This window comes from Fusarium keratoplasticum, chromosome 1, assembly GCF_025433545.1.
Source record: "Fusarium keratoplasticum isolate Fu6.1 chromosome 1, whole genome shotgun sequence".
Classification (NCBI taxonomy): domain Eukaryota; kingdom Fungi; phylum Ascomycota; class Sordariomycetes; order Hypocreales; family Nectriaceae; genus Fusarium; species Fusarium keratoplasticum.
In genome coordinates, this window is record NC_070529.1 from 3,180,681 (window position 1) to 3,192,197 (window position 11,517).

Genomic DNA, 11,517 nt, shown 5'->3' on the forward strand with positions numbered 1-11,517 from the left:
AAATGCAAATGCCAGAATCACAGAGGAGCCATCCAGCCTGTGGCCGTGCTCAGAATCTCATTACCACCGGGTGGTACTGGGCATTTGTGCGCTACCTATATGGATGATACAATACCCCAAGTGCTACGAAAAAAGGTGACGAGCGTCCAGGGTTCTAGTGGCTGCTTGGTTGCTCGCCCCCTCCCCTATTTTAATCTCTTGATGCCCAGGATGGAAGAACGGGCCTCAATGCCCGGAGCCTTGTCCTGGGTGAGGTGCTCTCTGCCAGGGTCCGTGGGGCCGCGCCGCCCCCCTGATCGGAGGCCTGGAGGCCCTGAAGGCCCTGAAGAAATGCTCCATGCCACCAATCGGCAGCCTGCATAGACCGCCGGGACCCTTGCAGCTGGGCGTCATGGAACGTTTGGCGCGGGGCCAGAATTGGCCAACCAGGAACCTCCGCCCCTGGGTGAGACGTCCAGCCTCTGAGGAAGGACCCGCCATCCCTGCTGTTCTCGCATTTCGTATCGTCCATCACTCGCTGTTGGCGCTGGCGTCTCACCTCACTCACTCCGCCTCGTCCATGCTCTCTCTCAACTCCATACTAAGCTGCTATGCCCAGGTCAAAGCTCACGATAATGGCTGGCTGGCCGGCTTCAACATCGTAGCCGTTTCTGCTGGCTTGCCGAATCACAGGCGTTTCTGTCCTTAGCACCGAAAAGCAAATTTGCCCTGGCTCGTGTATTGCACTGAGGCTTGCCCAGTGGCTGTTTGCAGCATCCAAACCAGGATCCCACGAGCTTCAACCCCTGTTCGTTTGTGTCTCTCGATCCATGGATCGTCTGCTGAGGCCCTGTCTTTGCTCGTCTCTCTGACTCCGCCTCTGACAAGGCCCCCGTCTCGACTCTCCACTACCTGTTCGTGCCAAACCCGTCGTCCTCCTGTCCTGCATCGTTCCTCTCATTCTCCCTCTCGTTCTGGCCTGCTCTGCTTTTCGCGCTTGTTTCTGCCGCACACCCATTCCAGACCTCGCAACACCGTCTGGCACGAGAGCGTCGAGGTTTATTGCCCATCGCTGGATTCCCTCCTTTTCCCACGTAGCGCGAATTCACACGCCCGAGTGCATTCCCCTGCCACCTCTGTTTCGCCTACCTGCCCAGGGGCATACCGAACAAACGTACGACCAACAGCCACCCACCTCCCGCAACCTGTGGCCCCCGACTCGAACCTCACTTCTTCCCCTTCGACGACGGCGACGACGATCTGCTCCTATCCAAGGCAGTCAATGTGATCTCTTCACGTCGAACTATTCTCTTTACCAATACTCGCACCTGTGGTGTTGAGACTTCAGCCACCGTTCCACTCCTTTCGACGCTCGCTGTCTGTCCGCTGCATTCGGCCAGCTCTCCCCAGCTTTCGCCTCACCATATCGCCACGTCTGCTAGCTGCAACTTTGTCTGCTTGCGACTGACCTTGTTCATTCCCTACCCGCGAAGCCTTCTATTCGATCCGACCCCGCGTCCCGTTCCTTTGGCGCGACCCGTTGCTTCTCGTCTTGATCACCGAAGTCGAACTTCGACCCCCAAACCGACGATTTCATCACCACTGGCCCGTGGCCAAATCGCTGCAACGACTCGATCCGCGACGCGAATCTCATCCGAGCGAATTATCGAAACCGCCATGCCATCGCAAGTCTACTAACTTAATCACGAGGTTGTAATTTGACTGGGAATTTCCGCTGCGATGAGTTTACCGAAGCCACCATCGCCTCTGACGGGGGCGTGCTCTGTCATTCATGACAACACACTTTATGTTTATACGCAAAATGCGTTCATGTCCCTACCATTAGAGAAGGACGCAGAATGGAAGAAGTTGGCGACTGGAGAGAAGGTCTCCGGCGGGGTTTGTGTTGGTACTGACTCTGGTCTCTTCGTCGTTGGTGGTACCGGCGGCTCAGACTCATATACCGGTCTGCAGAAGTTCACGTACGGGGACAAGAAGTGGTCGACCATTACTCTCTCAAGCCCGATCACGAAAAATCTCCAACACCATGGCGCGGCTTACCTCAAAAGCACCGACCGAATCTTTGTCTACGCAGGCACGAAGGATGGAAGTGAAACAGCAACGAGTGAGGGTTGGGTTATTGGCGCTTCAGAGCCACACACCATCCTCGCGGCAGGACCAACTGTATCGGCTCTCAACCCTATTCTTCTTCCCTGGTCCGACACCGATGTTTGCTTTGTTGGCGGCAGCGACTCGAACACCGCCGTCTCCTGGTATAACCCCGACGCCGGCTGGCGACTATCCGGAACCACCCTTTCCGAGCCCATCCCGAGTTCTATGCGGGCTGTTCTTGTACCCGGTGACGATGGATCTATCAGCCTCTACGTTTTTGATCTTACCGCGAGCCCCAACAAGGTCCGCCGTCACCTGGTCTGGACCGCCGACAACCAACCCGTAACCCTCTCGGAGGCTTTGACGAAGCGCGATGCAACCGGAAGCGACTGGCCAGCGTACAACGCAACATTGGCACCGAAGGAAGCGCGCAGCAACGACTATACAGTTGCCCAGGATAGCAACGGGAAGATCGTTTTCGTTGGCGGCAGTGACAAGCTGCCCGTCGCCATGTTTGACGGAAAGGAAAACGCTTGGATGGATTCTGTTAAGGTCTTGGGCTCTGAGCCACAGAAGCTCCTGGCCGAAACGACCTCATCCAAGACCTCCTCTGCTACTAAGACCTCTACCTCCACCAAGTCGACTTCCACCAAGTCATCTTCGACCGTTTCCTCCACGAGCACGGAATCATTTACCACGGACTCATCGACCTTTTTAACCTCAACTGCCACTGCGACAGACAGTTCGACTGCCTCTTGGACTCTCTCAGAGTCTAGCACCGCATCCTCGACTGATATTGTCCCCGTCGGCGGCGCAACTAAGAGTGGTGATTCTGGTCTTAGCTCCAGTGCTATTTTGGGTATCACACTGGGAACGATTCTTGGATTCCTGGCCGCGCTTATTGTTATCCTCCTGCTCTTGCGTCGTCGCAAGAAGACTCGCCAACCCTCACCAGAAGCTGCTCATGCTCGACACAACTATCCTCCTGATGAGAAGGACCCGATGGCATTTGGTAATGGCCAGCTTTCACCAAACTCTGCCCACTTCCGCGGTCACAACTCTCAGCTGTCTCAGGAGTCATACTCATCCATGGCTATCCTGATGGGCCGTGCTGGAAAGAACAAGACCAGCATCACCCGAAAGCCCAGCAGCGGCACTAACCGAAGCTCTGTTGGTTCCCTGCACAAGCAGCTGAAGGCTACAATCAGCAAGCCCATCCTTCAGGAAATGCAACACCCCGTCCTGCAAGGTCAGGACACCAGAGGTGTTGCTTTCGACCCAACTGTTGCGGAACCTCGCCCTCGCAACGGACCTCTTGAGACGCAAGACGGCATGCGAAGAAGCTCCGGCTGGAACCGATACTGGTCAGGCGGCAGTGCCCTCCAGATTCTCGGCTTCGGTGGTCCTAAGAGGAACACTGTCGGATCCGATAGCGAATCTCACTACTCAGATTCGATTGCAGCCCGCAACCCCCGTGTTACGCAGGACTCTGCCACTGTACCCCCCTTGAACTTTGACTTCCGGCCTGAGATGAACCGCGTCAACTCTGGAAGCCCTGTGGTGGCAGAATACAGCAAGATCCCCTTTAGAGATGGAGTAGCTGGTAAGATTGAGCGCCCCACCTCAAAGGCGTCCTCAGGCTACTCCAGTGGTATCCCTGAGAGTATCAACGAAACTTGGGATCCCGACTATAAGGCGAAGCCCTGGGGCACAGATAGAGCGCCCAGCAGCGTCTATAACCCGAGCTTCTACTTTGGAACACCTCTGTCGCCGAGTGTTCCTCCCCCTCCCCGCAACCCTCCATCTGGTGTGAGCACACAACCTCAGCTCGCTATGGCATCGACATCGTCAGATATGAGCTGGCTGAATCTCGGTGACCGACGAGTCTAAGGACTTGGAGCCTCGACGAACCATTATGAAGCGTCTAGGTTCTTAATGCTCCCCTAATGAGGCACCGATATACCCCATGATGTTCTGACGCAAGCATCTCCTTCTCAAACATATGCAAAAGTCTTTACGAACCGCGGATGGATCTGTTTTACTCGCAAGGAGCGGTTCTCGGCGAACAAGATTCGCCTTTGGCGCATCTCGCGCTCTGTCACTCTTTTCTCCTTTCACATCTCCGTGCACGTACATACGAGGACGCGCACTCAAACACACTCACTGCTCCTCGTGGACCCAGCGTCTATCGGGAGGAGCCATCTCTTTTCTCCTTTTTGATAAAGCATCGCATGAATCGGCGTCGGCACCTCACTGCTCGACCTAATCTGTCTCATATTCCTTTTTCTTTTGCCCGACGTTTTCGCTTTCCCTGTACATTCTAGACGCGGACCCGGGACTGGTCGTCTTTTTTTTTTATCTTCCCTTCTGTCGATCGTTGTTGTTCTTATGATACCACCACCTCCTGTTGTATGTAATTGGCTAGAGTAGCAAAAGGGGAGGATGAAGTCAGCGGGGGAGATGTAGACGGAGATGTGAAATGGAGAAAAAGAAGTGACGGGTGGTAAGGGTGTTGATAGTTGTTGTGGAGGATGAGGAGGAGGGGACGTGGTTGCTGGCCGAGGTTGAGCGGCGGCAACTATTTTGTTATGTCTGTATGTGATGGAGAGTAACGCTGAAGCGGGGGCTGCAAAGCCGGAACTTCACCCAATAAAACGATGTTAAAATCACTGTCGAAGCTGTTGATGTTGTTGAGTTGTGTTGAGAGCAACATGTCTTGACTCGTGAGATGTATATGATATAATTATCATACATCCATGAATCAGTCCCCAGCTCATTCAATGCATCTTGGCCCACACTTTTCCTATCTTCGGTCCCGTCCGTGGTCTATTAGATCAGACTTTCGTCAAGCTGCGGGCCGGGCCTTTTCTTTGTCCTGTTTGGGAGCACGTGTCTGCATCGTGAGCACGTGCCGATTGATCGGCCAAAGAGAAGATGGATGGGAAGAGTTGAAGGGGATTGGTGCGTTGAGGTAGGGCAGAGTTTAATTCCTACCTTGTTTATATTGTCCGAAGAACGATGTAGATGTGTGGCAATCTCGTTGTAGCAAGATGACCGCTCTATGTTGAACTGTTGATGCCAATATGGATACCTACCTTGAGATGCAAGGAGCAGGCCAAGGTACAGAGTTCTGAGAGTGGTGATATACCTGGACAACCCCCCTTTAAGCTCAGTTCATAGGGCACCCTCACATGATTACAAGCAACTCGGTTGAATCAAGCAGCCGAGCTCCAGTATGCTCAATTATGAATCAAAATTCTCGTTTGTTTGAGTGTAACTCATGGTTACACAAACGTTGCCAGTTTTCAACGATTCCCCACCCCAAGGTTGGCTGAAGCGCCAGAGACACGCAGAACGAATGGAAGATTTCTGGAAAAAATCAGGTGCTTTTCTGCAGGTCGACAGGCCAGACCAACGTTGTTGGCCTTGGACCCTGAGCCTCACCCCGGGTTTGTGCAGCGCGACGTGGGGGGAAGAGACGCCCCGAGCGGGTGAGATGGAGCAACGCCCGGATGGTGGGGTGGCCCTCGGTGAGTGTTTTGGGCAACTTGGCTCACGATGGGCGCGGGAAGGGCGACTTTTTGCCGCTGTCAGGGCATTTTTGGCAAGCGAGCTTGTTGAAGCACGGACTGGAAGGTTTGCCAGATGGCGTTGGGTAAAAAGAGAATTTTGCTCTTTGACTGAGAGGACGGTGTAAGTTGGTTGCTCAACGGTTGCGAGTAGGCTTGTAGTTGAAGGACTATGTATGCGAGGTTAGACAAAGGGGGTTACTTCTGGATACTATGTAATTTAGCCAAGCAACTGGAAACTCGGTAGCACCCAATACCTTCTGGGACTCGCCGTCGTGTATCTCTTAGTCAAGAGAATCGGAGACGGAAATGGTCCCGGAGAGAAACAGCTCCATCCAAGCACGTAAAGCGAAAGAGCCCCGAAGCTTGGCGTGTTAGTGCGGAACCCTCGAAAGGAAGCGAGGAGCGGTAGCGCCTTAGGGGTCGTCCGTGTGTCACCCGGGCTATCGGTAAATGGGACGGCGGCGGTTGGGTTTTTGAAAATTTCTCATGTCTAGTCCAACAAGAAAGGGTCCAGAGACGTTGGTTAATATTGGGTTCGTCAGTGAGCTAGAAAGATGGAGCTCAAGATGCAGCAGGTGGATGTTTGGTCTCTCCCTCCTTGCAGGGTTGCAGGCAATTTCACCCACACGCCGGCGAATTTCTCCGTTTGGGACCAGACCTCGTACAGCACGGCACGGCTGAGGTGGATGGTCCCTGAAAGAGCAGCGCCCCTGCAGAGTAGTTGCTAGTCGAGGGACCGGTGATCGGTCGGAAGAAACCGTGGTGCATGTTATGCTGAGCTGAGGTGTAAAGGTGAATCCGCGGACCGTGAATGGACGGACGACGACGGGGCAGGCGAACAGTGTTGGATACGTCGGGGAATCAGGCGGGCGGTCCACTCGAATGCCGAATTCGATGAGGTGCCTCACTAGGACCCAGAGCCGGATACCTCCCGAGAGGGACCAAGCCCACTTGTCTAGCAGATGCGAGTGAGGGTTGGGGAGTTTCTAGGAGAGAGAGCATGGATCGGGGGTATCATGTGATGGCGGTGTCGACGAGGTTGACGGGACGTTGGGTGGTACAGACTCGAACTTGGATATTAGGTAACTGAGCTGTGAAATACAAATGGGGGGACAGCCTGCATGTGAGAGATGGAAATGCCAAGATGTCATCGATTTCCCAAGAAAGCTTCGACCGAATCATCCCCACGGCGGCCAACTCTTTTGGACGAGTCAACGCAACGGCCAACAGCAGCAAGGAATCCCGAGAGATTTCTTTGGATCAAGCCACGAGCGCCCCCGGGGGGCCTGATCTCGTTGCAACCAAGAGCGATTCGGGCCTAGGCGTGGACGCATGGGCCAGAGGTTGCCCACCACTGAGCGCTCAGGAAAGCCCAGCAGCAAGTGCAATGAATCTCGGGACAAGGGGGCATCCCACGCGGGCGGCAGCCACAAGCCCAGTTTAACAGCATCGTGCAGAGCTCCTCGGTATGGGAATCAAGGAGGAGGGAGGTCACAGCCTGGAAGGCATACACGACAGCCATCCATCCATCCATTACAGTGATGCGACCCTTGATGCTCCTGTTTTCTAGCCCAAAGGCTAAACAGCAGCAGCTGGACCACCCCTCTTCAACAGAGATGACGACTCCCACACAAGATGGAATCTCTGTAGAGCACCGCGTGAGCCGTGCTCGTGAAAGGCCCTTGCTCTGTACCGTACTGTGCTCGAGGCATTGCGACGAGGTTCTAGGCCAAAAGGACCAACCAGGGTTTGCCATGCTCCTCCTCCTGTCCGCCCATCCATCCATCCCATCCCATCCCATGGAGTCCTTGGAGATCCCCAGCTGACAATGTCCTGCAGGAGATGGAAATGGATCCATTCACCTAAACTGCCAAGTACCGGTACCTTATCCTCCTCCCCTGCAACCTGCTCACTGCGACCCTTGGGCGCAACTGAACGTTCTGCGTTTCTGTGTTCCATGCACCCAAAAGAACAAGGCTAGCGCTTCCATCTCTTCACTTTAGGCGTCGCCCAACTCTACCTTCTCTCCACCAGTAAACCCCACCCTCACCTGCGCAAACTCCACTCTTTGGACAAAAAGTCTCTCTACATGTTCCCATCCCCATTGCAAGCCCATTTTCTTTAGTTGCTCCAGGTAGTCTACTAACTGGGTAAGAGAGACCACCCAGTCCTCTGCTCGCTTCTCGGCCCACCAACCACCCTCAGCCGCCTTCGCCTTTCATCCTCCTCGTTCGCCCGCTCCACGAACCACTTCTCATCACCCACCAACCGCTGTCGACAATCGTCCTCCCCAGCCTGCGACCCAGGCTTCTCTCTTCCCTCTCCCTCGGCTTTGGTTGAGGCCAGTTTCAAGACCTTCAAACGCCGTGACTTTCATCTCGTCACAAGGTCGTCGTCCTTCGGTTTTTTTTCTCTCTCCTCTCCCGCTATTGCCAGATATTCCCGGTGCATGTAGCACTGCCGATCGACCGGCTTCGTCCTCCGACTTGATCGCCTGCATCGCGAGCTCTCGTGAATAGCTCTCTTGCTCCGAATCGAGTTCTATTTCGCTTCGCTCTTCATCGTTGAGCAGTCCCCGACTATCGATCCCAAAAATTTCCGCTTTTGGTGCCGTTGACACTATTTACACGTTCGCGGCCCCGATTCGTGCTGCCCGCCTATTATTCGCTCTCGAGTATCGATCGCACCCTCGCTTGCACAACCCCCCTCGACGCTCGTCGTCGCCTCGGTCATGATGAGTTCGGCGGCGTGGGACGGACAGGACCAGGCCATGACCTCGACTACCGATGAGGACTTTCACCAGTTCATCAACATGGCCAGTCTGGGAGATGGCATGCACTTCGACTTCCAAGGCTTCCCCGATGGCTCAGCACAAGGCCTCATGAACCAGCCGCGCGACGCTCCCGACACAATCATGACCGACACTGAGAACCCAGGCCTCATGTCTGTCGCCAATTCAATGCCCATGTCGACGTCAACCGGCCAGCCCACCATTCCCGCCCACATGATGACACCCGCCAGCGATCCCATCTCCAACATTGATGCCCAGATCCAATATCTGCAACAGCAAAAGTTTCAACAACAGCAGCGCCAGCTGCAGGAGCAGCAGGCCGCCTTCTTCCACAGCCACAACCACTCTGTGCCTCCTACACCGCAAAGTCTTGAGATGCCCAATAGCGGTCAGTTCTACTCTCAGGCTGAACAGGTTTCGCAATCGGGCGTCTACGACAGAGGATATCAACGCATGAAGGACCAGCAAGATGTATGTGCTCCTCTCACTCTGGAGCTGAAGCATACCATGGCTCTTTTGCGCTCCTTGCTAACAATCACCAGCAGATGGCCTTCACACCACTTGTCTCTCCCGCAGTTACCCCTCTCGATCCTGGCTTTCCGATGAGCGACAGCTTCGTCGCCCAGAACCCCTACTTCAGCCCTCTCACATCGCCAGCGCTCATCCCACAGAATGATCACTCCGCCGTCTACAACACAAACTCTCCGATTGAGATGGACCCTGAAAACCCGGCCCGCCCCGTTTCATCTGTTATGGATTTGTCAAAGAAGACGAGAAGGAAGGCAGCTGCCAAGTCAAGCCGGAAGGGCAGTGTTCGAAGCTCACCCATTGTGAAGCCGCAGCGTCAAAAGATCAGACCTAGCCCAGCTATTGTCTCCCAGGTTCTTAATGAGGTGGATGAGAGTAACGGTGCTTTCCTCCCTATGCCCGCGACGTCGACCGAGACCTCAGCAGAAGAAAACTCATCAGTGTCTCCCGAGGCCCTTACAGACATGCCCCCGCCTCCAATCCCCAACAGGAGATCAACAAGTAAATCTCCCTACATTCAAGCGCAAATGGGAAATCAGCAGACTCCGATCTCGGCCCCTGTGGACTCTCATCCGGCCCCAGCGACCCCAGCCTCACTCATGAAGCTGCCAGCATCCAAGGCACACAAGCAAGCCGCTGGCCATCACGAACCTGCTGTCTCTGAGCACATTGAATCGCTTGAGTTGCCGGAATCGGTATCTGGTGGCAAGACGCCCGCCCCAGTTGCCTCACGTGTCTCTATCCAATCTCCCATTGTAGAGCCTAATCCTGGCAAGGGCTCTGGTTTCCAACCCTTGCCATCCCCCGTGTTCCCGAGGCCTTCGGGGCCGGCTTCCGCGAGTGCCAGTCCTCAGCTGGCCCCAGGTTCGACAGGCCCCTCCGCAAGGAAAACTCCGCAACTCGCGCCCCGGTCAAGCAGGAAACGTTCAACAGGCTCGGTGCATGTATCTCCCGCGTTATTGCCAAGGATATCTCCCAGTATCAAGCCCCTGCTTCCTGGCACGCCTGGTATGACGTCTGCGGAGAGTGCTGCTTCACAACTGCTCATGTCAAAGTCCAACTACCAGAATATTCTTGAGGGCAACAAGGTGCCGGGTGTGTCTTATCCAAGCGAGCTGTCGACAAATCTCACATCCAAGCGGACGTCACATAAGATTGCTGAACAGGGCCGTCGTAACCGAATAAATTCAGCCTTGCAGATTATGGCAGGACTTCTACCTGGTGGTGACAAGGGCAGCGCTGGAGAGGAAGTGGATAAGAAGGAAGGGAAGCAGGCTAATGCCCAGAACAGCAAGGCCAGCGTTGTCGAGAATGCCATTGTGCATCTGAAGAACCTCGAGCAAGAGAATGTGGACCTGAAGAAGGAGGTGGAGGAACTAAAAAAGCAACTCGAAGGGTTGAAAGGAACCGAGAGCAAGGAATGACAAAAACGACGACAGAAGAGCACTTGTGCTCACGACTTGAATGGGCTTCGAGCGAATCGAAAGTCTTGATTGGGACGGAGATAATATCGCATCTTGGTCGGGCCTGGTTGCATTTCGAGTTTTTCGGGTGGCAGCGGTTCTTTATTGTTATTCATGTTGTTGTTTTGCTGGTGAAGCGGACTGATAGACAGGCGGCTCTGGGCCACACCACACGGGGCGGTAGATATTGGGACCCAGCTTGGACATTACGATGCCGGTAGGAGTTGGAAGGTGACCAGGTGGTCGTCTCTTGGGACTGGAAAGGCAAGGTCGCTTGGCGGTGTGGCTGGCGCGTTCACGGCGTGGAGCATATGGCCATTATTTGGATTGGATATGACCTGGCAGTCTAGCACGTTCGAACAAGTTCAAACAAAGAAAGATTTGCATCCAACGATACGGAACTCAGTTCGAAAGTCCGGGGCCATGTTGTTGCTGTTGGCCGAGGACGTCAGTGTCTAGCTGCTCCATGACCTCCACCACAAGTTTCAAGCTCTCCATGAAGCCATTGACGGCGACGCGTAGCATGCGATTGGTGGTGGCCGTGTAGCGAACCTCGAGGATCTGCGCATCGTGGTCGCTGGGGCTGGGGCCCTGCGTCGGCGCCGGGACAACGGTGAGCTGTCGCCTGACAAGTGGAGAGAGTTCGGGGTCCACCTGAATGGCCTTGAGAGCGGTCGTGGCCAGTCGTGGGTTGGGAAACGGGATGTTGAGGACACTGCGCGGGCGGCAAGAAAAACAAGGGTCAGCTAGATGCCGTCATGGGTGGGTGGAGGACGTATAGGGCAACGACGACAACGCCTAGATCGTCATCACAGGGATGGGATGGAGGGAGATGATGGAGATGGAGGGGGAGTGGCTTGCATCGAGCAGGGAAACTCGGGATCGGGAGTGGCGGCCATGGCGGTCATTTCCCAGGCATTGCCGTGTCTCTTTGTGATCGATCCCCAGTCCGTCTAAGGAAACGAGGGCAGCCCTTAAAGTTCGGGTGCCGATTAAAGAGGGAGGGAGGGGAAGAAGAGGGGGGCGTCGTCGGAAGGGAGATGGAATGTAACAAGATGTGTAAGTCGGGCTC

At 54.9% G+C, this 11,517-nt stretch overlaps 3 protein-coding genes across 3 annotated transcripts; 2 read left to right on the forward strand and 1 right to left on the reverse strand.

Moving 5' to 3' along the window:
• Nucleotides 1-1,719: 1,719 nt before the first annotated feature.
• On the forward strand, nt 1,720-3,981 carry NCS57_00094800 (uncharacterized protein; the record flags this gene model as incomplete). The annotated part of the gene is made up of 1 exon (XM_053051022.1): nt 1,720-3,981. The coding sequence occupies one exon, from the start codon at nt 1,720-1,722 to the stop codon at nt 3,979-3,981; it is 2,262 nt and encodes a 753-aa protein (XP_052919537.1).
• A 4,413-nt stretch (nt 3,982-8,394) lies between these two features.
• On the forward strand, nt 8,395-10,406 carry NCS57_00094900 (BHLH domain-containing protein; the record flags this gene model as incomplete). The annotated part of the gene is made up of 2 exons (XM_053051023.1): nt 8,395-8,925; nt 8,997-10,406. The coding sequence occupies 2 exons, from the start codon at nt 8,395-8,397 to the stop codon at nt 10,404-10,406; spliced, it is 1,941 nt and encodes a 646-aa protein (XP_052919538.1).
• Nucleotides 10,407-10,847: 441 nt separating this feature from the next.
• On the reverse strand, nt 10,848-11,344 carry NCS57_00095000 (uncharacterized protein; the record flags this gene model as incomplete). The annotated part of the gene is made up of 2 exons (XM_053051024.1): nt 10,848-11,160; nt 11,322-11,344. The coding sequence occupies 2 exons, from the start codon at nt 11,342-11,344 to the stop codon at nt 10,848-10,850; spliced, it is 336 nt and encodes a 111-aa protein (XP_052919539.1).
• Nucleotides 11,345-11,517: the final 173 nt, after the last annotated feature.